At 41.5% G+C, this 25,625-nt stretch overlaps 2 protein-coding genes across 4 annotated transcripts in view; one reads left to right on the top strand and one right to left on the bottom strand.

Annotated features, from left to right (window-relative positions):
- dph1 (diphthamide biosynthesis 1) overlaps positions 1–25,625 on the top strand; it is a 294,949-nt gene that overhangs the window by 174,527 nt on the left and 94,797 nt on the right. For all 3 annotated transcript variants that reach the window (XM_058080444.1, XM_058080439.1, XM_058080440.1), the window contains one exon: positions 14,778–14,854. Coding sequence is in view for 2 of the 3 variants with exons in the window: in XM_058080439.1 (XP_057936422.1) it covers positions 14,842–14,854 (13 nt within the window). In the remaining variant the exon portion in view is untranslated. The remainder of the gene's footprint in view (positions 1–14,777; positions 14,855–25,625) is intronic.
- rtn4rl1b (reticulon 4 receptor-like 1b) overlaps positions 1–25,625 on the bottom strand; it is a 179,486-nt gene that overhangs the window by 132,267 nt on the left and 21,594 nt on the right. The window lies entirely within an intron of this gene.

The following is a 25,625-nucleotide window of genomic DNA, read 5'->3' as shown; positions in this document are numbered from 1 at the left end:
ATTTTGAATAATGCAGTATTTATTGACACCGTCAGAGATGTATTCATTTGATGATATGTTTATTATTATGATGGTGATAGTACTATATCAGTAAAACATTCCAGCATGTAACAGATGATATAATATTCTATATTAAAAGCAGAATACTGAGTTGGACTGTAGAGCAGAAAGATGGAATGCTGTGGGAGACTTTCTATTATATCTCCAAATAACTGCTACTATAAAAAATAAGTATGAAGTGAGAATATTCCATATTGCTGCAAATGTTCTGTGTTGTGCAGAAGAGCCCATTCTAAGCTTATGGCATACTTTTATTTCCCCCATGAAAAGGACTTGATGGACATTTTCAGGTTTTAGGAAATCGAGGTGTGAGGTTTGCAAAATGTTCCTGAGGGGAACTTACGAAATGTTACAATATAGGATGATGTCAATTTGATTACGAGATGCGTTTCTGCTGTGGGAAGTGTGAAGATGCTAAACGTACAATGAAGTGTCTTCTATCATAACTTAATTGGGCTTTATTTCAGACTAATCATATCTGCATAGGACATTCGAAAAACGGCTAAAACAAAAGCACTGAGATTGCCAAGTCTTTACGCACAGAAAGAATGATTACTTTGATTACTTTACATAATTATTTAAGTCTTGTTTTTAATATCTAACTTTACAGATTCTGTAATTCTGTAGATTCTGTGTTCTGACTTGTTTGACTTGTGAGGGCATGGTGAGTGGCGGAGAGGAGTCGTGAATGAATTGGACACTTACGTTTCCAAAACAACCTGACGGCACCATTGATAAAGGCAGAGCGATATGCCTTCCTTGCTCACCACCGCGTCAATACAAAACACGCCGTCGCGAGTGCAACTATAGTTATGTAACATTAGCAGCGAAGATGTTAGCAACTTAGCAATAATTTAGCAATAATTTCATTTTTTTGTCAGTACAGTAAATTGCAAAATGAAAAGATTAGAGTAAAATAAATTCATCCGAGTAAGCAATTTATTGCAAACAAGCATTAAACAGATATAGGTTATATATTGGACTTTCTGAAAAGGATAAGCAGTAGAAAATGAATAAATGCCACCAGTGTGTCAAAGTAGAATAACACCACCGTTGATGACTGTGTGCGGCCACTCATTTATGCTCAGAGAGAGAGAAAGGACGCCGTGCCTTTTAATATAACTAAACAAATATTACCTTCAAATAGGAGCTTCCAGCCAGGTAAGAAAATATCAGCAGTCTAATTGGTTAAATGACTTTTCACCGTCTGCCTAATGGCTGTGATGCTTTTTCATAGACAGTCAGACTTCAGGCCATTTTCAATTACTTTGCAGAGCAAAGGGTTTGAATGCCATGAAATTAAGCAATGGGGCAGTTTAGAGCTTTCAAATGCCCGCTGATGTGCATTAACCTCTGGATTTCGGGGGGAAAATGGGAGGGGTAGCTCATGTGAACTTTGGAGAAGTCTGATAATTCCCAGATGAGTAATGATGAGAACTTTATTTTGACGTGAAGAAGAAATGAAGAGTGGCAAAAGTAAAACTGTAGTAAGGAGATTTTAATAGATTGATGTCTATCATTGGCGGCTGCATGGCAGTCGAGTGGGAGACCAGCTAGAAGACCAGGGTTCAATTCCACCCTCGGCCATCTGTGTATGGAGTTTGCATGTTCTCGCCATCCATGCGTGGGTCTTCTCCGGTTTCCTCCCACATTCTAAAAACATGCTAGGTTAATTGGCGAGTCCAAATTGTCCATAGGTATGAATGTGAGTGTGAATGGTTGTCTATATGTGCCCTGTGATTGGCTGGCCACCAGTCCAGGGTGTACCCCGCCTCTCGCCCCAAGACAGCTGGGATAGGCTCCAGCACCCCCGCGACCCTCGTGAGGAAAAGCGGTAGAAATTAATCTCTATCATTTAGAAAATTGTCACATTTTTGTTACTTTTTAAATTTTTCCATCTGAATATTTACCTCAGGTTTTCAACTCGACCACTATAAGTAAATTGTTCAATATTATTCAATATTAATAAATAAATATGTTCATAGTTATGGCATAGAAAACCTGTTTACAATCTTCAAAATACAGTTAACATTATTAGAGCCGGTCGGTTGCTGGAGCCTATCCCAGCTGTCTTCGAGCAAGAGGCAGGGTACACCCTGGACTGGTGGCCAGCCAATCACAGGGCACATATAGACAAACAACCATTCACACTTACATTCATACCTATGGACAATTTGGAGTCGCCAATTAATCTAGCATGCACGGGGAAACAGACTCCGCACAGAGATGTCCGAGGGTGGAATCGAACTCGGGTCTCCTAGCCGTGCAGCCCACCCCTTTTTTTCTGGCCCTTGTGTCAACAAACACCGACACCTAGTGGCCAATGTAGAATACAGTGCTACGATTACAATAATTCTTCTGCCTAGTATTTGTATTTTAGTTCATTTTGTTACTCCATGTAGACATTTTTATACTTAAAAATACTGAATTTGTCCAAAAATACATACAATTTGCATATTTTCTGACTAATGCTCGGCTGTAGTCAACCCCCAAACAGCAATCATGTATTAAAATGTAATGGAGTGAGGTCCTGCATAGTGCTTTAGCGATCCTAAAAAGTATAACATGTCTCTAGGATAAGTAATATGCAATAAAGACCGATTTCATCCGACGTTCTAAGCTCCTAAAAAGCGCTATTTTGCACTCGTGCTGGTGTTATTGGAACACACCTGTGTGGGATTGTCAATGTGCACAAAGGGCTTTAAATCCAAACGTTCCCTCTGGACACGATGACGGCTTAAAACGGAAGCTTCAGGCTTAGATTTGTCTATGTCTCTCTCTCTTAAATAATACTCCTAAAGAGCATTAAGGGAGTAGGAATGTGCACCGTCACCCTTCAGGAGGAGGCAAAAAAACAGCTCAGTGTTCTAAACTAAGAACTCATTTGCATACATCAGCATTTTATTTTTTATTTTTTTTTGCATGCACTGTAAGGGGATGTTTACTTCATTATCTCTTAAATACGGACGGTTTCTTTTTCCTTGAGAGCTCACAATGGAGACTAAAAAAAAAGAAATAATACTGTAAAGTATGGAGGTGTGGTTGGTTTGGAAGCAGAAGATGTGAGCAGGAGCAGCATGGAGGTCCGCTCCTCTGGGAAGAAGACAAATTCAATCACGTAGACACGGCGCAGGAACGCTTTCTATGTGAAATTAATTGGGTTTCCTCTTCTCTTAATTAGTTTCTTTTTTTTGCTCCCTACAAAAAAAAAAAAAAAAAGCGGCTTGTGCAGAGCAGGAAAAGGGCAAAGAGTTCTTTTTTTTTTCTTTGTTGCCATGAGGGAAGGATGGATTGCTGGGATGCAATGGTGATGAATCCAGGAAAGGGTGAATCACATGCAGGGAAGTGTGAAGAAGCCGGGAATAAAAAGGCGGTCGGCATATCTGAGATTGTAATCACACCAGTGGCGCGCTCCAGGTGAACTGAACTCATGATCCGCCATGATAAGATGAACATGATCTTGTAAACTCATTCACAGTCTGGCATCGCTACACAAGAGGTGTGTGTGTGTGTGTGTGTACATACAGCTGATATCACATGTTATGTATGCTGCAATTAATCAGATGGAAAGTCGTGTGGTAAATATTAGCTGAAATGTTATCAATTGATGGCTGCACGGTGGATGAGTGGTTAGTGGTTAGCGCGCAGGCTCCACAGCTAGTAGACCTGAGTTCGATTCGGTTTTCTCCGGGTATTTGTCACCAGGTTTAGTTTCTACCGTCACATCCCTGCATATCCACATGTAGTATCCACTTTACAATAGACCGCCTTTGTTTTTCATTAGCGTTAAACATTTGTACCCCATAAGTAGTCCGTTTAGTACTAGTAGTACTAGTAGTACTTTAGTAGAACACATTTCTGTGAGAACATTCGTGCCTCCAGCCTCGCCGACCACCACCTAACATTCATTATTCACATTCATACACCACTGTGAGAGTGTCATGTCTTTGGGTTGAAGACATATGTTTCATAAGTTAGTTAAAATGAAAGTAATAAATAGCTAAAAGTTCTAATAAATATTTTTAAAAAATGCTAAGGTTAAAAAGTTTACAAAGTGAGACATCTTCTCTAGAAAGTACCGTTTTGGGCCACGAGAGAGTGAGTGCTCTCGCATTTAGACAAGCTTTGTCGTTTTCTCTCAGTGAAAAGCAGGCTAGCCTCACGGCAGAAACTAAACGGGAAAACCTCATAAACACGCTGAAAGTTGCTCTGAACTCTTGTTTCTTGGGAAATGATCGTCTTTGTAAGTATATTGGTGTATAAAGCACTTACATAGATGCATTTTCTATTTCCAAAGTTGTTTTGTCAAGTTCGCTAACTTCATGCTATTGCTCGTTTGCATTTGCAGTTGGTGTACGTGTGTTAGCTAACTGTTAGCTGATGTGTGTTTAGCCTGTAACATGAGCAGTATTGGAATTTTATTTTATTTTTTCTGTATATTTCAGTTACCACTTATTTTTACAAGAAAGCTTCATAAAGCAAGAAAAGCAATCCTTGTATGCGGAGTTTTCTTCATTGGTTCGCTGGCTTGTTCATCTAGCGGCATACAAAAAGTATGGAGGAAGCAGGGATCGAACCAACAACCTTCCGGTTTTGAAATACATAGCATTCATTTTTTACGGCTTATCCTCACAAGCTGTCTTCGGGCGAGAGAGGCGTGGTACACCCTGGACTGGTGGCCAGCCAATCACAGGGCACATATAGACAAACAACCATTCACACTCACATTCATAACACGGGGAGAACATGCAAACTCCACACAGAGATGGCCGAGGGTGGAATTGAACTCCTAGTTGTGAGGCCTGTGTGCTAACCACTAGGCTGTGGTTAGCACACAATACATGGTACATAGTATTTTTGTATAAAATATGTTGTTAGCATAGTAAAAAAAAAAGAACATTCTCTGGCAAATATACCCAATATTTAATCAACACAGTCAACATGGCACAAAATTTGCTTAGGATCTGTTAAGGTTTTTTTTTTACTACACTACACCATGTATTACACTACTGTAGACTTACTAATAATATATAATATACTTCTTTGTAAGGAAGTGATGACAATGATCTCCAGTAACTTGAAATCTTTGCATCTTTAATAATTCATGAGATTTTCTCAACTAATTATTCAGTGCCACAGTACCATCACCAAAGCATCCTTTTGGAGCGTTGGCTCTGCATCCAAAGTGATACTCATGTTACTCAAGTTTGTCAGCGATACCCGGAGAATCGAAGGGATCAGCAGATATTTAGAAATCCTTCTGACGGCTAAATTTAGTCCGAAACAACCTAAAGCTATGGATTAAGTTGCGTCAATTTGCAAAGGCAATGAAAAAAAGGCTGTAGTTACTAGGGGTGTAAGAAAATATCGTTTCGACGATATATCCTGATATTGCATCGATATTAAAAAGTATGATATGGATATTTTTAAGCATTTATCATAGACTGTATATGGTACATATATGGCACATTCCAAAAACATGCTAGGTTAATTGGTGACTCCAAATTATCATGAACTCCACAATAAAAATGTGTTTTCTACGATGTGCCCATTGCTGAAAGCTTTTTAATATGTTGCATTAACGTCAGCTGCCTTGTCTTTTGCATAATTCTTTTAATTTCTCATATAAAATATTGGCATATAGATTTGAATTGAGGCTGCACAGTGGAGGGAAACCCGAGTTCAATTCCACCCTAGGCCATCTCTGTGTGGAGTTTGCATGTTCTCCCCGTGCATGCGTGGGTTTTCTCCGGGTACTCCGGTTTCCTCCCACATTCCAAAAACATGCTAGGTTAATTAGCGACTCCAAATTGTCCATAGGTATGAATGTGAGTGTGAATGGTTGTTTGTCTATATGTGCCCTGTGATTGGCTGGCCACCAGTCCAGAGTGTACCCCGCCTCTCGCCCGAAGACAGCTGGGATAGGCTCCAGCACCCCCTGTTACCCTTGTGAGGAAAAGCGGTAGAAAATGAATGAAAGAATGAATGAATATTTGCTTCCCTGTCACAGTTAGTCATTTTGCTTAGCTTTCCCCTCGACAATCCGACATTCTGCCACTCCGCAACCTTAGCCCCGTTTGCACTTCCAAACCAATTAGTCTGCCCCGAGTCACGAGAGGCCACGCTCTACTCCTCCATCCCGCCCGACACAGTAGACTGGATCTGCTCTCATAAGTTTATTTCACTCCTGTGCTGCAATAGCTCATATAGACTCAATCACATACGGTACACACACAGAGGAGAGACGATATGGAGCTGAAATGTACGACTCCCAGGCGGGTGATCTTTTTTTTACACAAGCTCGTTGTGCATTGTGCGTCTGCACCAGCCACATTTCTTTCATACAGTGGCAATAATTCCACTCGGAATGGCTCAGCTGTAACAATAGATCAGCAGAAACCACAGGGAAGGAAGAGACAAACATCAGTCGGCCCTTTGCCTTGTTTCCGAGCTGTCACGCAGCGAAAGTGAAAGACGTAAAGGCTGGGTTTGATGTTCATTAGTGTACAAGCATGTCTGGATGGTGGAGAACAGCAGTACTTTGGGGCTTTCTCTTTTCAGCTCATCCTCGTATGTTCAATGTGTGCAATGCAGTGTAGTGCAGTTGCAGTGCAGGGGAAGAGAACACCCGAAACTCTGCATTTGGGGGATGTGATATTTATAGAATGGACTACCGGAATCATGCTGCGACGAGGAGAAGAAGAACATCCTTTAATAGCTCCCATGAGGGTGAATTCAATTCACACTTCTTCTGACATGCTGCACACGTAGGGAATATCTATCTATACAACCGTGTACAATCGGATGTGATGAAAATGCATCTGTGACTGCATGCTTGAGCAGTTGAGGGTTTGGTGCCCTGGCAGTTCTAAGGAAACAAACTAGCTGCTGCATTTTTAGTCTACAGCAAGGTGGTAATGGTAATGGTTTAATTTCATTTGAACATGCATCAGATTACAATTGAATGCATCACATAATCAGTTCACAGTTCCACATGCCCAAAAGGAGTAGGAAGAAGCAAAGCTTATTAAATCCTACCCCTCCATCTGCTACTTTTACAATCAGTAACCGTTTCATTTGTTCACTTCCTGCTTTCCATAATTCAGTTTAAGTTTTGTTTTTTTTAAATAATGTACTTCGCACCAAAGTATGAGGTGATATGACCATCCAATGGCATAATGGGATATAGTGATATATATAGCACATCATGACTGGTTCAAGACTCTTCATCCTTGTATTTAGCAAACATCAACTGCTTGTATTGTTTCTTGAATTGGCTCATCATTGTGCATTGTTTGAGTTCCTTACTCAATCCATTCCATAGTTTGATTCCACATTCTGAAATGCTATGGCTTTTTAACGTAGTCCTAGCATATAAGTGTTTCAAATGTAGTTCTTCCCTGAGATCATATTTCTCCTCTCTTGTAGAGAAGTATTGGATGACATTTTTAGCTAATTGGTTATTTTTAGCCTTATGCATTATTCTAGCTGTTTGAAGATTAACTATATCAGCAAGTTTAAGTATTTGTTATTTTAGAAATAAGGAGTTAGTATGTTCTCTGTAGGCGGCATTATGAATTATCCTTACTGACCTTTTTTGCAGTACATTTAGCGAGTAAAGATTGCCAAAGTTTGAGACCCCTGGTCTAAATGAAGGTTGCTACTGGTGCAGTCCAATAACTATCAGACGGCATGAGTGGGAGAAGTGTTTTAAGAACAAAAAATATCGTCCAAGACCTTGACAAATTAGCTCAATGGAACAATAGAACTTCAGATTGTGCAGGGGCGTCAAACGGCAGTGGTAAAGGTGTTACAAGGAATCCCTCATGACTGAAGGTTGTGGTCTGTGTGGTAATGACTGGCTTTCTCACCAGGACAGTACTGCAGTTCATAATGGCCTCATAATACTGATAAAGGACTTCATCCAAGGGAATGACTGCACTATTTTTGGTTATACCGCATGGCACTCTGATCTAAATCCAATAGAAAACATTCGGGAATAAATGGCAAGGGACGTTTACAAAGTTTCAGACAGTGGATATACCGTTCAGGTATACACAAACCATTGTGTTTTTCATTTTATTTTTTAATTATGGTCACTGGGTCAAATCCATACGATCAATGGTCAAATCCATAATGATAGTAGACAGACAGAGAGACAAATGACAGCCCTTGGCAATGTTGCAGATGCAAACATGTCTATAAAATCCATTCCCTCGGTCCCAGGATAGAGTGTCCATTCCCAATATTTATAGACCCCGGTCTTAAGATGAGTTTGTTTAAATCATGCTGTGACCTTCAGAAGTGTGGAGGGAATTAGGAATATACAGTAAATGTTCAGGTAGAGGTTGTGACTAAGGCTTGAGGTAATGAATGTGCTCTGATACAATATCTCCATGGTATCAAAAAGAAGTATGTGTGTGATAGAGAGCGAGAGAGAGAGAGAGAGAGAGAGAGAGAGACTCTTCAAGGACCACTTGTTTTTCATTCCCTTCCACCTCCCTGGATGCAAGATCATTATGTGGTCTTGGTTTTATAGCCATAAATATATAACCAAATACCACCAGCACACCGTGAGTGAATCTAAATGAGAGTTAGTGCTGTAATTAGTGCTGTATTGAACGTCTGTTTCTCGCATCCCTGACCACCAGGATGCCGTTAAGTATATACCGCATTAAGGAGGTCTTTCAGAATAGCATATAGCATATAGCACTTATAGCAGGTGGAACTAGTTGCAAAAAATACAGATGAGGCCTCAATGCTAGTACTACCGCGTTATCCCTCCTCTTGTGTTAGGGTTGGCATCGACCCGTTTTACATTTTAATGCATAAAAAGAATCACATAACATTTGTTTATTGCATCAAGGCTTTTTGACTTTGTCAGGAAACTATTTCAACAAAATAAAACCAAAATTTTTTTTTTACTACATTTTAAAATGGTGTGGTTGAAATTATGACCACTGGATTGTTAGGGTCGGTTTCGACACGGTTATAATAATATGACTATAAAGCAATATTTTGAACCACAACTGAAATCATAAGTGTACAATTAGCCAACACAATGACAACCAGCTCCTTTTCTCATCATGTAAGCTTCAGGGGATTCTCATTTTGACCCGTTTTCCAGTATACATGTGAGGTGAATTCACTCATTTAGATTTAGATCATGGAAAGAATGGCAAGAAGTACAGTGAACCAAAATCTGGACCTGTTCTGCTTTTTGGTTTCATTCATTCATTCATTTTCTATTGCTTTTTCCTCACGAGGGTGCTGGAGCCTATCCCAGCTGTCTTGGGGCGAGAGGCGGGGTACACCCTGGACTGGTCGCCAGCCAATCACAGGGCACATATAGACACATTCATACCTATGGACAATTTGGAGTCGCCAATTAACCTAGCTTGTTTTTGGAATGTGGGAGGAAACCGGAGTACCCGGAGAAAACCCACGCATGCACGGGGAGAACATGCAAACTCCACACAGAGATGGCCGAGGGTGGAATTGAACCCTGGTCTCCTAGCTGTGAGGGTCTGCGCGCTAACCACTCGTCCGCCGTGCCGGCCTTTTTGATTTCAGTTTATACTAAAGTTCTGTTGCTGAAAACAATAACTTTTTCTACTTTTTTTTCTTGACATGAACATATACTATGGGTCAAAATTCACCCGACTACCATAGATGTTTCTTTAGTGATTAATACTAAAATGAGAAAATAAATAAAACTAAATAATTTAAGAGATATGTTCTATAGCCCTCAGTAATAGCCAGGTAACAAAAGAACCTTCAATTTATTAATATGATTCTTTTGAGGTTCAGTTTACCATTTTTGGAAATTGAAATCGAGGGGTATAGTGACAAAAAAAAAAGGCCTACATGCCCACACCAAAAGTATTAAAACCAACATTTTCATGCATGAGGAAGCCTAAGAAGGTAACCAAGATTGATGGTAACTTATTGTTTTTAGTGTATTTTATAGCTGATTTAATACATGGGTCAAAACCGACCTGGTAACATAAGAGATGAAAGCTAACACAAGAGGAAAATTGAGAGTACACTGTATTTGATTTAGTGGTTAGGATTGTGTCCGTAGCATATATATAAAGATGCAGGTCCAATGGTACAGCAGAGTGGAGGTACTGTACGTCGGTGAAATGCATTTCCCTCCTACACGGCTTCCTGACGACAAATTACATTTTGTCAGTTAAAGCTGTCAAAACAAGTGTTCTCTCTCCAAAAGCACAGTATGTGACGGCAGTGAGAGGTAAACAAGGATGTAGGAACCGGGAGGGGGGGGGGGTGCAATGAATGCTAAATGATAACCGCAACATCATCGGAATCACACATATATATAGCACATACTCTGAAGCGGTACATGCTCCCCAGTTAACTGAGGTTGATCACAGGGTGCTCAACCGTGGACACATGGCGGCCTGGAGGCATGCCCTGGGGAGGCAAGATCTTATTCAACTGCTCCTCTTGATGCTCCAAATCGTTTCTCCTGTGGGGGTGTGATTTGGTGCAATTAGGCAGCTTGTATTTACACAACATGCTGTTGGCAGCCTGCATGGACAGATAGCAGCCTTGACTGAGAGCCTCATGAGCAAGGCTAAAAAGTGCTAGGTAAAATAGCGTCTTTCATCTTAAAGCACAGGTGAATACATCATTCACCACTGCAAGGAGGTCCGGTCTTTCATTTAAAAGCATTACAAGACTCATTTTTGTTCAATGTTCTCATTTTCCGACCCGTCTCGTGGACTTCCCGTATCAGTCCCTCATTAACATACATTGATGTGAATAAAGGACTGCACACTGAGACGCTCTGGGCGGAACAATCGCTCGACATCCACCTACTCCTTAATTAAAGCACAATACATAATCCCTGTAGCATTTCAATCTAAATTCATTTCCTCTATGTTTTTTTTTTGTAAAGTACCCTCCATTACCCTCACCACTTGAGCAAGGTAACAATAGAGCCACATTTGACTTTCATTGGTGTGATCCTCAGGCTCTAATTTATTACTGAAAACCCAAGAGGTGCAGTTGCTAAATTGTCATCCACACTGAATTATTATCATCACTACCAAATATACAGTATACAGTGGAACCTCGGTTAGTGTACACCCCGGTTAGCATAAGTTTTGGTTCATTTTCATTCATTTCGCAAGGGTCGCGGGGGGTGCTAGAGCCCATCCCAGCTGTCTTCGGGCGAGAGGTGGGATACACCCTGGACTGGTGGCCAGCCAATCACAGGGCACATATAGACAAACAACCATTCACACTCACATTCATACCTATGGACAATTTGGAGTCGCCAATTAACCTAGCATGTTTTTGAAATGTGGGAGGAAACCGGAGAAAATCCACGCATGCACAGGGAGAACATGCAAACTCCACACAGAGATGACCGAGGGTGGAATTGAACACTGGTCTCCTAGCTGTGAGGTCTGCGCGCTAACCACTCGACCGCCGTGCAGACATAATTTTTGGTTAATGTCGTTTTGTTTGTAAATGTTGCCTTGGTTAGCATACTATATGGGTGCATGAATCTACTTGTGTTCATTCATTCATTCATTTTCTACCGCTTATCCTCACAAGCGTCGAGGGGGCTGCTGGAACCTATCCCAGCTATCTTCAGGCGAGACAGTAGAAGAATAAGTTGCTAAATTGTCATCCACACTGAATTCTTATCATCACTACCAAATATACAATATACAGTGGAACCTCGGGTAGTGTACACACCGATTAGCATAATTTTTGGTTAATGTCCAAAAATGTAGAAAAATGTTGCCTTGGTTAGCATACTATATGGGTGCATGAGTCTACTTGTGTTCATTCCTTCATTCATTTTCTACCGCTTATCCTCACGAGGGTCGAGAGGGATGCTGGAGCCTATCCCAGCTATCTTCGGGCGACACAGTAGAAGAATAAGTTGCTAAATTGTCATCCACACTGAATTCTTATCACTACCAAATATACAGTATACAGTGGAACCTCAGGTAGTGTACACCCCAGTTAGCATACTTTTTGGTTAATGTCCAAAAATGTTGCCTTGGTTAGCATACTATATGGGTGCATGAGTCTACTTGTGTTCATTCATTTTGTACCGCTTATCCTCATGAGAGTTGCGGGGGATGCTGGAGCCTATCCCAGCTGTCTTCGGGCGAGACAGTAGAAGAATAAGTAGAAGAGTAATTTAATGTCCCAATGAAAACCAGGGCGATTTTATCACTTTTGAAAAAGAAAATAAACAGGGCGGCGAGGACAGGATATCAAAACAGGACATGTCCTTGGAAATCGGCCCTTCTGGAACAGATTCACGTTGTGCACCAAAATTCCCAACCATTAAAAGAATTGCAACGTAAAGTGTTTTTTAGCTATTTCAGAAATGTACAAAATAATACGAGCAAATGAGATTGGTTTCTGGGAGATGAAGGAAAATATACTTTTTTGCTTCAATTCTACTCAATTCTGCAAGTTATTAAATGGTAGGCATTCCAGGGGTCTGCTAAGTAGGAAGAAAAGTAAGTAAGTAAATCACAGAAGCCGCACTTCAAATGCATGTGTGTTATAAATCCTTACAGCTCAACAAACTCCAGACACCTTCTTCTGCCTGAATCTGAATCTTTGCACCACCACCACCACCACCAGAAACCCCACCCTGTCCTCCTCAGTCACGCTCTCTGTGGATGCAGCTCATCCTTTCCTCTCTGGCTTATTAGAGTAGTGACACATTCAAATCCCTGCTAGCCGGTACTCAAAGATCTCTCCTTTGTTTCCGTGGAATAGTTCTATCCGGCTTTAACAGCAAACACTACATTAATATTCACCCTCAGATCAGAGACAAAAGAGCGCCATGTGTTATTGCCCTGACTGGTGTGTCATGAGCATTATCCAGAAAAAAGGAGACAGAATGAGAGTCAAATAAAAATGTTTCATTTGCCAGCAGCTCTTTTTTACTAACCTTTTCTCATGACAGCCACTGTGGCTCCCGCAGTGCTTGGCGCAACAATTTTGGCATGGAAGCACCACCACCTGCGGTAGGGTGATGCAGGGGAGGGTGCGGGTGTCGATTTAGGGGTTCAGTGGCAGGTCGGCTGCAGGTGGAGTGGCTCTCTTGGGTCTTGGCTTAAACAGTGGAACCTCTTAAATCAGTTCTGTAGCGGTTTTGGTGACTTTTGCACAGTACATTTGTTTTTCTTGACAACTGCTTCATTAAATTGGGTGTATTTATTTGCAATGGTTGGATGTACTTTTGCTGGAGTTAAACAACCAATGGATCTAATGTAAAGGTTGTAGTAATGTAGTAATATTGCCTTTTCAGGCAAAAGCTGAACTAGGGCTGGGCAAAAAAACTCATATCCCAATATATTTAGGTAGAATATCCATATTATGATATATATATGATATATATATCGATCAACAAAAGTTACAGCCAAGTATGTGTGCTGTAAAGTGTTATTAAAATAATACAAAATAAATTAGTATATTCATTCATTTCAGGATCGCAGGGGGTGCTGGAGCCTATCCCAGTTGTCTTCGGGCGATAGACGGGGTACACTCTGGACTGGTGGCCAGCCAATCACAGGGCACATATAAACAAACAACCATTCACACTCACATTCATACCTATGGACAATTTGGAGTCGCTAATTAACCTAGCATGTTTTTGGAATGTGGGAGGAAACCGGAGTATCCGGAGAAAACCCACGCATGCACGAGGAGAACATGCAAACTCCACACAGAAATGTCAGAGGGTGGAATTGAACTTGGGTCTCCTAGCTGTGAGGCCTGTGTGCTAACCACTCGGCTGCTGTGAAGCCTAAAATAGTATATTCTCTTTTTTAAATAAATATAGAAAATGTTCAATATACTGTTCAATCACTCACGGTAGTCTCAGTAGCCGGGTTAGCGCTGTTAGCGCTTCCATCTCACGTTCCCCATGATGACAGACGGTAAACATGGTTGAACCTTTATACCGTCTTTTTCGCCATTCACTCCCACTATGCAGCCTCTCCACCTCCATATTTCCGCGGGATGCTAGCCACCAAGGGATGCTAACAACCACTCCCGAGCGTCAACAATGACACAAGTGGAAAACTACAAACATAATAATATGAACGTATAAAAACAATAAGGAAGTCACAAATAAAGCACTATTAAACACTAAAAACGCAGCAGGAGACACAGAGCTGATGTAACTAGCTTGCACTCGGGCGGCACCATCTTGAAATATGAGACCTTTGCATCAAATCCAGTCTATATTGAATGAACAATATGCTTATTTTTGATATCGGGCTTAACAGAAATATCAATATTTTTTTAAAATATTGATATAGCGCCCCAGCACTAAGCTGATCCTTGAACAATAGTGCAGTGGAGGAGGAATTCCATCAGCATGTTTGTATGAACTAAAACTGAAGATAACAACGCAACTACTGAACTAAATAATGCAAATGTCAATGTAAACAACATGGTGTGAATGGGTTATCAGTAGGAAACATGGAGAAGGGAATATGTAACCACGAGATGTTCCTTAATGCAACTTATTAAGTATCTAAAACCATAGTAAACCATAGCATACCCTGTTTGGGGAAAAAATGTATTATGCATGATGTCCTCAGGCGTCAGAACATTGAGCATCGAAGGAGCTTAACTGTTGAGTATTATCAAAATCAATGTTGTTTTTCATTCATTCATTTTTTATACCTCTTTTGGGGTCATAGGTGAGCTGGAGCCTACCCCAGTTGACTTGGAAAAGGCAGCAGCAGGCAGCACCTGAAGTCAATCATGAGGCACACAGGCAAGTGTTGTTGTTTCTATTGTTTTAATATTAATAGCGGTTTCCGAAAAAGCTCCAATTATCACCTTTATTCAGTTATCACTTGCTTCATAATAACACCCTGTCCTTTTTAGAAGGAAAAAAAAAACACATTTGCGATTCTGCATTCAAAGTCTAACAACTAATAAACACTTGATTATATAAGTAAAACATACAACATACATACATGTACTACTGTTGTACATGTGTATGTATTTGTGCTTCACTGATAATGTTTCTTTTTCATAGACTGTTAACATTTTACACTTTGTTTGCCAGTCCTTGAATGCACCAGAGTGCACCTTCTCCAACTTGTTAGCCTCTAGTGCTAGCCTGGCGGGTAGGCTAAAGGCAACACCGTGACTCTGACTCTAATTTATTCCTAAGTAATCTTTCGGGGTGTCACAAGATTAAAATGTGATTTCTTGTTCAATTCTCGTGGGTTATCGTCCCGAGGCCTGGCACGATAACAAATAAATAAAGTATTCATACAATAAATGAACTGGATCATTTTGCCAGCCTTAGTATATTGCCAATGGCATCCATGTTTGTTTGTTGTCTCCTGTTTGTTTAGAGGCTGGGGAGGATTCATGTAATCACATTGGCACAGAACAACGGCATAAATGGAGTGAGCCCTTGAGTCATGCCGGCCTCTTTGTCTGGCTGGGTGGAGGCGGGGCCGGTAGCAAACGCAGAGTGTAGTAGAAATTGTATTAGTAGATTGCCATATATTTGTTATATTTTCTCATTGTACTTTTCTTAAAGTAAAGTATACCCAATCTTGTATACCATCTCGAGCGTTTAGAGTTTGAATCTGAAAGTGCATAATGACAATTGAATGTCATTAATTTAATTTAATGTCATAATTGATGGGCTGCACGGCGGTCTAGTGGTTAGTGCGCAGACCTCACAGCTAGGAGTTCAATTCCACCCTCGGCCATCTCTGTGTGGAGTTTGCATGTTCTCCCCGTGCATGCGTGGGTTTTCTCTGGGTACTCCGGTTTCCTCCCACATTCCAAAAACATGTTAGGTTAATTAGCGACTCCAAATTGTCCATAGGTATGAATGTGAGTGTGAATGGTTGTTTGTCTATATGTGCCCTGTGATTGGCAGGCGACCAGTCCAGGGTGTACCCTGCCTCTCGCCCTAAGACAGCTGGTATAGGCTCCAGCCTATCCAGCCAGTAGAAAATGAATGAATGAATAATAATAATTGGCTCTCTATAATAACACTTATTATGGGTGTTTCAATGACTGAATTTTTCACCACTTTCTGGTGGTCCCAGAAAGGTAACCCCCTCAAAAAGCGGGGGTCTACTCGAAACACTCAGGTATATTTTACTTATTTTTACACTTGTCAAAGGTTATTTATCGTGAAAAGTAATTTTCAAAGAGATTCATGTGTCTCCAAAGCAAAATATTTCGCATCTCTGAACGGGTTGCGTTCCAGGTTCCACTTTATTTTGAGAGGAAAACAGGCGTGTGTTCGGGCAGATTTCCCTCATGGGGTTGAACTTGGATGAGAGAGAGAGAGAATACTGATCCCCAGAGAAACCGCCCAAGTCACAGCGTGTGCCAATTTGGGTCCTGCTGTTGGGTCCTGCATGATGGGGAAAGAAAAATATCCCTCCTTTCTTACCTCGCCATCCCCTTGTGAAAAGCACCCTGACCTGAATACAGATTCAAATGGATAACAATTCTCTCTAGACGATATGGCATTGACTTTTTTTTTTTCAGTATTCATCCTCTAAAATCCTCTTTTTGACCCGTCAAGGTGAGATTTGGGGGTATTCTGGGCACTGCAGCATCATGATCTGGCTGGAGAGTGAGAGAGCGTGGAGAAAAGAGGAAAAAAACAAGCCAAAAAAAAAAGTGCCTGCGTAGTTGAGAGCAGCAGCCCCAGATTCACAATCATACTGGGAATCACAACACGTTTTAATAATTCAGGATGAAGAGAGGAGTGGAGAAAAACTCAGAAGAAATGACAGAGAGCAAAAAAAAAAAAAAAAAAAGGAATCCAACAAGCTGTCTCTTTGCCAAAGCTCCAATATCTGGGCCTGTAAGAGTTGCATGCTACAAGGCTAAGCTATTCATCAGTGCAGCAGAGGATGATTTTCCATCTGTTTTGCCAAATTCATTTCACACAGCTCCATTCTTTCTGTGTGGTCACTTTTGCACCGACCTGCAAAATTGCCATGCTAAATAAGAACGGTGTTAAACTTCCGAATGCGAGTTGTCCCGTTACCACTTTCTCACTATCTCACGCTCATTTTCATTTCTTACAAGATGTGAGTACAGGAAAAAACATCAACAAAAAACATTCACCCTTGTCTTTTTTCCACTCTTGCCAACAATTCCAATTCACATTAATTATTCATTTTGAGGCTGTTTGTGTCTCCCGGAGAGGCTTGAAAGAGAGGATGCTACTCAGGTGAGATATTTGTGTTGTAACAACACTTGGCACCGTATCTTTCCTATCTGAGCTTGTTCCATGTAACTAATATGAAATAGATGATGCGTTCTTTCTAATTGCACTAGAGTGGACGATTTGCTGGATTCCTCAATCTTCATCATCCAGGGCTGATATTTATAGGTTATCACATGGTTTGTCTGGTATCAGGCCATGTATCATGCCCCCGAGTGTCAGTATCAGCCCGAGACCAAAGGTCGATCTTATTGTCACATACTATTTAATCATGAGCTTATTATCACGTACTATTTAATCAAAAGACCATTTTGTTTCCAGAAAATGTTCAGTTTATTACATGTATTATATCTAAACAGTGTAAACACAATAATTGCAAAAATATTTCAACAATAATATTTTATCAACAGTCTTATCTTATCAATGTCTGACAATTAAAGTTCCATTAATCAAGTTTGGGTTTTTTGGTGACTGGAGAAGCACTAGGCACTAAGCACTCGTGTGCTGTTCTCTGATTGGTTGTTTCACGGGCACGATACCAGAGCAGCGCGCTCTGAGTGGACAGCTACGGGGGCTGATACTGGACATTAAACTCTATATTTTATCAGTATCACTGCCCTGGGCTTTGACACAGTATCATTTCGGCCTTTTCCCGTATCATTCATGGGCGGTTTCTAGGGTACAGGGCCAATTAATACTGTAGTATGTGATAACGGCCAATACCAATCACATGGATTAATTATACATTTTTTTAAGTATGAACGATGAGAGTATTGGCCATAACTGCTCTATAAGGGGAAAAAGTTGTGACAATTCTGAGGTCCCTTGACTGCCAAGGTGCCCCCAAAAATGGCTGTTAGCTGTCATTTGCTTGCCAGTTGACTGATGGTCTATCAATGGACTGTTTATCAAATGGTGTATTAAATTAGGCTGCACGGCGGACAAGTGGTTAGCACGCCGGCCTCACAGCTAGGACACCCGAGTTCAATTCCACCCTCGGCCATCTCTGTGTTGAGTTTGCATGTTTTCTCCGGGTACTCCGGTTTCCTCCCACATTCCAAAAACATGCTAGGTTAATTGGCGACTCCAAATTGTCCATAGGTATGAATGTGAGTGTGAATGGTTGTTTGTCTATATGTGCCCTGTGATTGGCTGGCCACCACTCCAGGGTGTACCCCGCCTCTCGCCAGAAAAAGACAGCTGGGATAGGCTCCAGCACCCACGTGACCCTCGTGAGGAAAAGCGGTTGAAAATGAATGAATGAATGAACGCTGTATAAGGGGAAAAAGTCGTGACAATTCCGAGGTCCCTTGACTGCTGGGGTGCCCCCCCAAAAATGGCTGCGTTAGCGGTCATTAGCTTGCAAGTTGACTCATGGTCACGCTATGAGCCTCAAAAACCTACCATAGTCTGTCAAACTGTTTATCAAATGCTGTAATAAATTAAGCTGCACGGTGGATGAGTGGTTAGCACACCGGCCTCACAGCTAGGAGACCCGAGTTCAATTCCACCCTCGGCCATCTCTGTGTGGAGTTTGCATGTTCTCCCCATGCATGCGCGGGTTTTCTCCGGGTACTACAGTTTCCTCACACATTCCAAAAACATGCTAGGTTAATTGGTGGCTCCAAATTGTCCATAGGTATGAATGTGAGTGTGAATGGTTGTTTGTCTATATGTGCCCTGTGATTGGCTGGCCACCAGTCCAGGGTGTACTCCGCCTCTCGCCAGAAAAAGACAGCTAGGATAGCCTCCAGCACCCCTGCGACCCTCGTGAGGATAAGCGGAAGAAAATGAATGAATGAATGAATGAATGAATGAATGAATTAAATTAAAGCTTTTTAATATGGTGGCCGATTGATGGGTTTCAATTTCGAGTTCAGTCTTTACAATATATTCATTTTCTACCGCTTATCCTCACGAGGGTTGCGGGGGGTGCTGGAGCCTATCCCAGCTGGGTGAGAGGCGGGGTACACCCTGGACTGGTCGCCAGCCAATCACAGGGCACATATAGACAAACAACCATTCACACTCACATTCATACCTATGGACAATTTGGAGTCGCCAATTAACCTAGCATGTTTTTGGAATACAGATAAATAAAACATATTATGATTTTTTTAATAGTATTTCAACATTTAGCTTGTGCCTCTAAACTTACACTTACACTAATCTTTGATGTCAAGTATGTGGCCACAAGATATGTCCTGTAAAAAAAAAATAGTCTATAGGTGAATGTTAGTGTGTATGGTTGTTTGTCCATACATGATTGACAGGTGACCAGTCCTGGGTGTGCCTCTCCTCTAAATCGGGATCGACCCCAGCTCCTTACAACCCTAAACAGTCAGAGTGGATGTGGCTTGAAGTCACCTTCAGGTGTTTCCTTCCAAATCTTCATTCCTAATAAAACAACAACTGAGAAAGACAACACCTCTGCCTGTTGTTGACACCTTTATCTGCTTTGCTTATTCTTGTGCCTGAAAATAAGCTGGAGCTTTGCTAATGTTTACAACGCAGCAGGGACTGAACAAGCCGACCTCTGGCATCATAGCTTTTATTTTCAGACCTAGAGTACATAAAAGAAACGGGCTGACTCCATGCAGCATACCACAAGTGCACTACATGGTTATATGCTATTGATCGCATGTCAACTAAACGGAAGGAAGCCGGTGTACCTGCAAAAAAGCTGAGGGAATTGAACCTGGCTGGAACGCAGCAGACATTTCACTGATGACTGAGTGATAAGGGTCATTGGGAAAATGGCAAACACTCTGAGTCAGAAGCCCTTTCAAATGCCATATGTTCAACGTATTGGCTCTTACTCGGGATTCTACCATTACAAGCTACAACTTCAGTCATCATTACAAAATGATATCCAACACAAGAGTCTCACATTCTACTACCACAGTACTGTAATATTGTTATTTAAAAATATATATACTGTATCTACACTATCCACATTTCAATGGTTTCATTCATTCATTCTCTACCGCTTATCCTCATGCGGGTCGTGGAGGGTGCTGGAGCCTATCCCGGCTGTCTTCGGGCAAGAGGACTGGTGGCCAAATTTCCCCACCGAGGGACGAATAAAGGCATATCTTAATCTTAATCTTAATCTTAATCTTAATCTTAATCTTAATCACAGGGCACATATAGACAAACAACCATTCACACTCACATTCATACCTATGGACAATTTGGAGTCACCAATTAACCTAGCATGTTTTTGGAATGTGGGAGGAAAGCGGAGTACCCGTACAAAGAACCATAGGATACCAAAACTGAGTCATGCCAGTCGAAATATTCAGATATTATGTTGGCTTGTCTAGGAGACCAGGGTTCAATTCCACCCTCTGCCATCTCTGTGCATGCGTGGGTTTTCTCTGGGTACTCCGGTTTCTTCCCACATTCCAAAAACATGCTAGGTTAATTGGCGACTCCAAATTTTCCATATGTATGAATGTGAGTGTGAATGGTTGTTTGTCTATATGTGCCCTGTGATTAGCTGGCCACCAGTCCAGGGTGTACCCCGCCTCTCACCCAAAGACAGCTGGGATAGGCTCCAGCACTCTCCACGACCATCGTGAGGATAAGAGGTAGAAAATGAATGAATGAATGTTGGCTTGTCATGGAGTGAGGGCCGCATGGTCAGGAGATTGGCAAGACCTGCGTTCGAATCTCAGTTTGAGCATCTCTATGTTGGGCATCTCTACGTTCTTCCTTTGTTTTCTCCGGTTTCCTCCCACATTCCAAAAACATGCTAGGTTAATTGGCGACTCCAAATTGTCCATAGGTATGAATGTGAGTGTGAATGGTTGTTTGTCTATATGTGCCCTGTGATTGGCTGGTGACCAGTCAAGCGTGTAAACCGCCTTTCACCCAAAGTCAGCTGGGATAGGCTCCAGCATACCTCATACATATTCGTTATTTATGCATAGAAAATGGATGGATGGAAACTAGTGGAGGGCTAAGAGCTTTTACAGAGTTTGGCTTTATACCAAATGGAGTAACTTGCGAGTGCAGTACTGTTGTTTACTGTGTAGTACTGTATACTGAACCCAATTTGGCAACATTAGTTGATCATTTTCATGCAGCGTTCATGACATATTATGTGATGTAACTCAAATATTCCAAACCAATGTGTTGTTGAATGCCTCGGTTATTTTCATAATGTGCTTAAATTTCACAAAAAGCCTCTAAAATATACTTTTCAGACACAAAAAGGGAGAGAGCTGAGCAGAGACAGAACTTCTAATACATTTTCTCATACACATTCGTTATTTATGCATGCTTTTTTTCTGTAATGTCTGTGTTTTTTGGTCGGATTTGAGCTGGAGTGAACCGAACAAAGTTCACAAGTCCCGCCTCCCAAGTGGTTCTTGATCCACTTGTTTGGCGAGTGCCACAAGTCAGTGATTCAGAATGAATGAATGAATGAATACATAATGAAGGAATAATGAATAATGAAGCGTGCTGAACACCTGCTATGTAGGAGGTAGACAGGAGAAGAGGGCTATTGCAGTCACCTATGCAAAAAAAAACAATAGTCTGTGTGTACTGTATATACTGTATATGTGTGCGCGCCTGCAGCCTGACAGCGCCTAAGTGCTCCCACACAGCGACAAGAGCAACAATACGGCATTTGAAGAACAAGAAAATAACGCCACGATGGCGGGGCGGAGAGACCTTTTTAAAAGTAGAAATTGTGTGTGTCTTTGTTTGCAACTTTCACTTGTTTTCTAGAACTTGTCAACCAGAAACATTTATCACAGCTGACGACATCGCACCTTGAAAGCAATCTTGCTTTAGTGCAGAAAAGCACTGGGATTTAAGTGCTTTTCTACTCTTTATTTGTTGCAAAGAAACAAAACCTTTATCCTCAGTCAGGGCAATTTACAATTGATGGTATTCTTTTTTTATATATATAATATACTTATGTCATTCACAATGATAAATTTACTTTCATATGCGGTTTCTCCATTTTCACAGTAAATACGGATGCCAATTTAAGAAGAATGCATACATTAAATCAGGAGTTTCAGAGTTGAAAAACATGCCGATTTTAATGTTGAACACCCCCCCCCCCCCCATCCCCCTACGGTGGAGCAAGTGTTGCATGAGCAATTTGATTAAGTCCATGGAAAGTGGCACAAGCCTCAGGAGTCAATAGGCTTCTCAGGTCAATAACACATGTGATTACTTCCCACTTTAAGTCCTACTCGCTCACATCCACTTACCATTCTTTCAACCCTTTATTTTATTTTATTTTTTTCAAACTTTCACTCTAATGAAATCAGAAAATGTATTGACTTCAACTTGATCGCTGTACCGCCACATCTAAAAAAAAAAACACACAATAACACATTCAAGCTGGCCTGGAGGTTGACTCTAATTCAAATCCACCTTGCCCTTTTATGGGAAAAAAATGTTGACATAATCATATACAAGTTTGGGCTGTATTCGATAACATAACGTAACATATAAAAATGATTCATGATGACATATTTTGTAAAAAAAATCCTACTAAATTTGTGTAGAATAGACTCCTCCAGTAGCCACGTTTACATGAGTTTGTCTCTTTCCGAATGGAATATTTCCGAATGACCTTTCCAAAAACAATGGTATACATGGAAAAGGAATATTCCAATCTCTTGTCTACATAGCAGAAATAGAACCAATGTTGTTCATCCATCCGTTTTCTATTCCTTTTATCCTGATTAGGGTTGCGGGGTGTGCTGGAGCCTATCCCAGCTGTCTTTGGGCGAGAGGCGGGGTACACCCTGGACCCTTGGACAGCCAATCGCAGGGCACATATAGACAACCAATGTTCAACTGTCCATTGTCACCAATGAACCTAACATGCTTGTTTTTGAATGTTGGCGGAAAACCCACATGCCACATGCTAACTCCACACAGAGATGCCCAAGCGGAGAATCAAACTCAGGTCTTCCAGATATCCTGACCACTAGTCCACCACGCAACCCCGAATCAATGTTGTAATACTGGTAAAAAAAAACAAACCACTTCACCCAGATTACAATGCTGATGAGTTTATGGTAAACAGCAGTACAGCAAGTATAACACACATAAATACTAGCCACTAACCACTCATAATATTTAAAATGCAGCTGCTGCCATCTTGGGGAAAACTACACCAAAGGGTTGCCTACAGCCACGGCTGTTGCCTTTTAGACCACAACCTCATATACTGTACTTTAGAATCCCAACAAGTATAAGAGAGGGTTTATCTATTTTATGGATTGGTCAGCGGGCGGCACGGCGGTCGAGTGGTTAGCGCGCAGACCTCACAGCTAGGAGACCAGGGTTCAATTCCACCCTCGGCCATCTCTGTGTGGAGTTTGCATGTTCTCCCCGTGCATGCGTGGGTTTTTTTCCGGGTACTCCGATTTCCTCCCACATTCCAAAAACATGCTAGGTTAATTGGCGACTCCAAATTGTCCATAGGTATGAATGTGAGTGTGAATGGTTGTTTGTCTATATGTGCCCTGTGATTGGCTGGCGACCAGTCCGGGGTGTACCCCGCCTCTCGTCCGAAGACAGCTGGGATAGGCTCCAGCAACCCCCGCGACCCTGTGCGAAAAGCCCATATTTCCCATAATGTACATATTTCAAGGAAGGTTCATATGGAACCATGGGGGTGCCGTGCCGTTGCACCCCTCGAGGATACTCTCTTTTAGCTAACACACAGGAGAGAAAACGGGTGTGATACTTAATGATAATGAACTTAATGAACCCAAAAAAATAAATAAAATTACTTTGACAGATTCTGCCCTTGCACTCTCTGGATCTCTACAGCCTTGTTAGCCGTGTCTCGAAGCTGAGGTCCTCGGCCTTGTTTTGTCCCTATGAGGTACCCATTAAACAATGATTACAAATTCTCCTGGTTTATTATTTTCCTCATGATGACCTTGTCTTTGAGAAATGAGGATAGTCACAATAGAGTAGTGGTCTTTGAAAGTCTATGAGTGCTTTTCTGTCCTTCAAACGTTCAATCTACACTAATGCACCCTGCAAGAGTAATAACTGGACTCCATGGTAACTATATTTATTCTGCACGGACAAAAAGCCACATGTAAGAGTTTGTGTTTGTGTGAGGGGTGTGTGTGTGGGGGGGGAAGAAACCTCAGAGCTAGTGGTGGGCAAAACTGTTCATTTCAGTGAACCGGATCATTCTGGTTCAATCAGTAAAAAGATCTGTTCATTTGGTTCAATTTGGTCAATTTGGTCATTTCAGTCAATTGGTCGTTAGCCTGTGATCTACCCCTGTGCATAGCCGTGTCGAGTCAGTCTGTTCACTTATGTTTACGTTCTTTCCAACGTACCTTGAATTCTGAAGTATTATGACAGCCCTACGGATCCGAGTGTCTCGACTCCCCAGTCCCAAGTTATGACCGCGGTCTTTCCAGTCAGAGAGACCGAGGCCGAGAGAAGGACTGGGTCAATCTCTCGGTCTCTGTCTTTCAGTCAGCTAACCCCACCCATCCACAGACTGAGACGTGACGATAAGATAAGACTGGCAAGCATGCAGATAGTCCCGCCCTGCAAAAGCAACAATGAACTGACTCTCCAGCCAATCAAAAAAAAGCATTTGCAACTGAACGGACTGAACGGGTATTTTAGGGGCGGTGACCTTGACCTCGAACTAGTTCTTTTGAACCGTTCAGTCATGACCGACACACCACTTCTCAAAACAGCGGCGTAGAGTACCAAGTATTTGTTCAGATTTTGGTTGATAAAAACCAGGTTGTCCAAAATTTCAAAGTTTAAAAGAGCTTATCTCACGGCAAATGCAGGAAAATGAGGGGATGATGGTGATGTTGAATGGCGTGAAGAAGGACTGCTGTGAAGTTTGCCAAGAGATTAACTGCATGAGGAAGAGGAACTCCGAAGCTTGCAAGAAGATTAATGACATGAGGAAGGAGAGCTCTGTAAATAGCAAAGGGGCTAAACAACAAAATAGATAAACAGCATGACGGCATTAAATCCTCAATGAAACATATAAAGGAAGTGACGAATGACAATGCATGATGTACGCGATTGGCTGGAAGAAAAGGTGGATGATGAAATAGATTCCATTATATCACATATGATGTGCAGAATTCATTATTTCCAACAGTCTACATACATGAACAATAGCCACGTTTACATGAGGAGTTTTTCTCTTTCCGAATGGAATCTTTCCGAATGACCTTTCCGAAAGCAATGGTATACATGGAAAGGAATATTCCAATCGCGTGTCTACATGCACCGCTATAATCAACCAGAATAGTCAATGGGGCATGCGCAGTAAAACGTAAACACCAACATCACG

The sequence above is a fragment of the Doryrhamphus excisus genome, chromosome 8, assembly GCF_030265055.1.
Source record: "Doryrhamphus excisus isolate RoL2022-K1 chromosome 8, RoL_Dexc_1.0, whole genome shotgun sequence".
Taxonomy (NCBI): Eukaryota; Metazoa; Chordata; class Actinopteri; order Syngnathiformes; family Syngnathidae; genus Doryrhamphus; species Doryrhamphus excisus.
The sequence above is the reverse complement of the archived record's forward strand: the minus strand, read 5'-3'. Positions and strand labels throughout refer to the sequence as shown.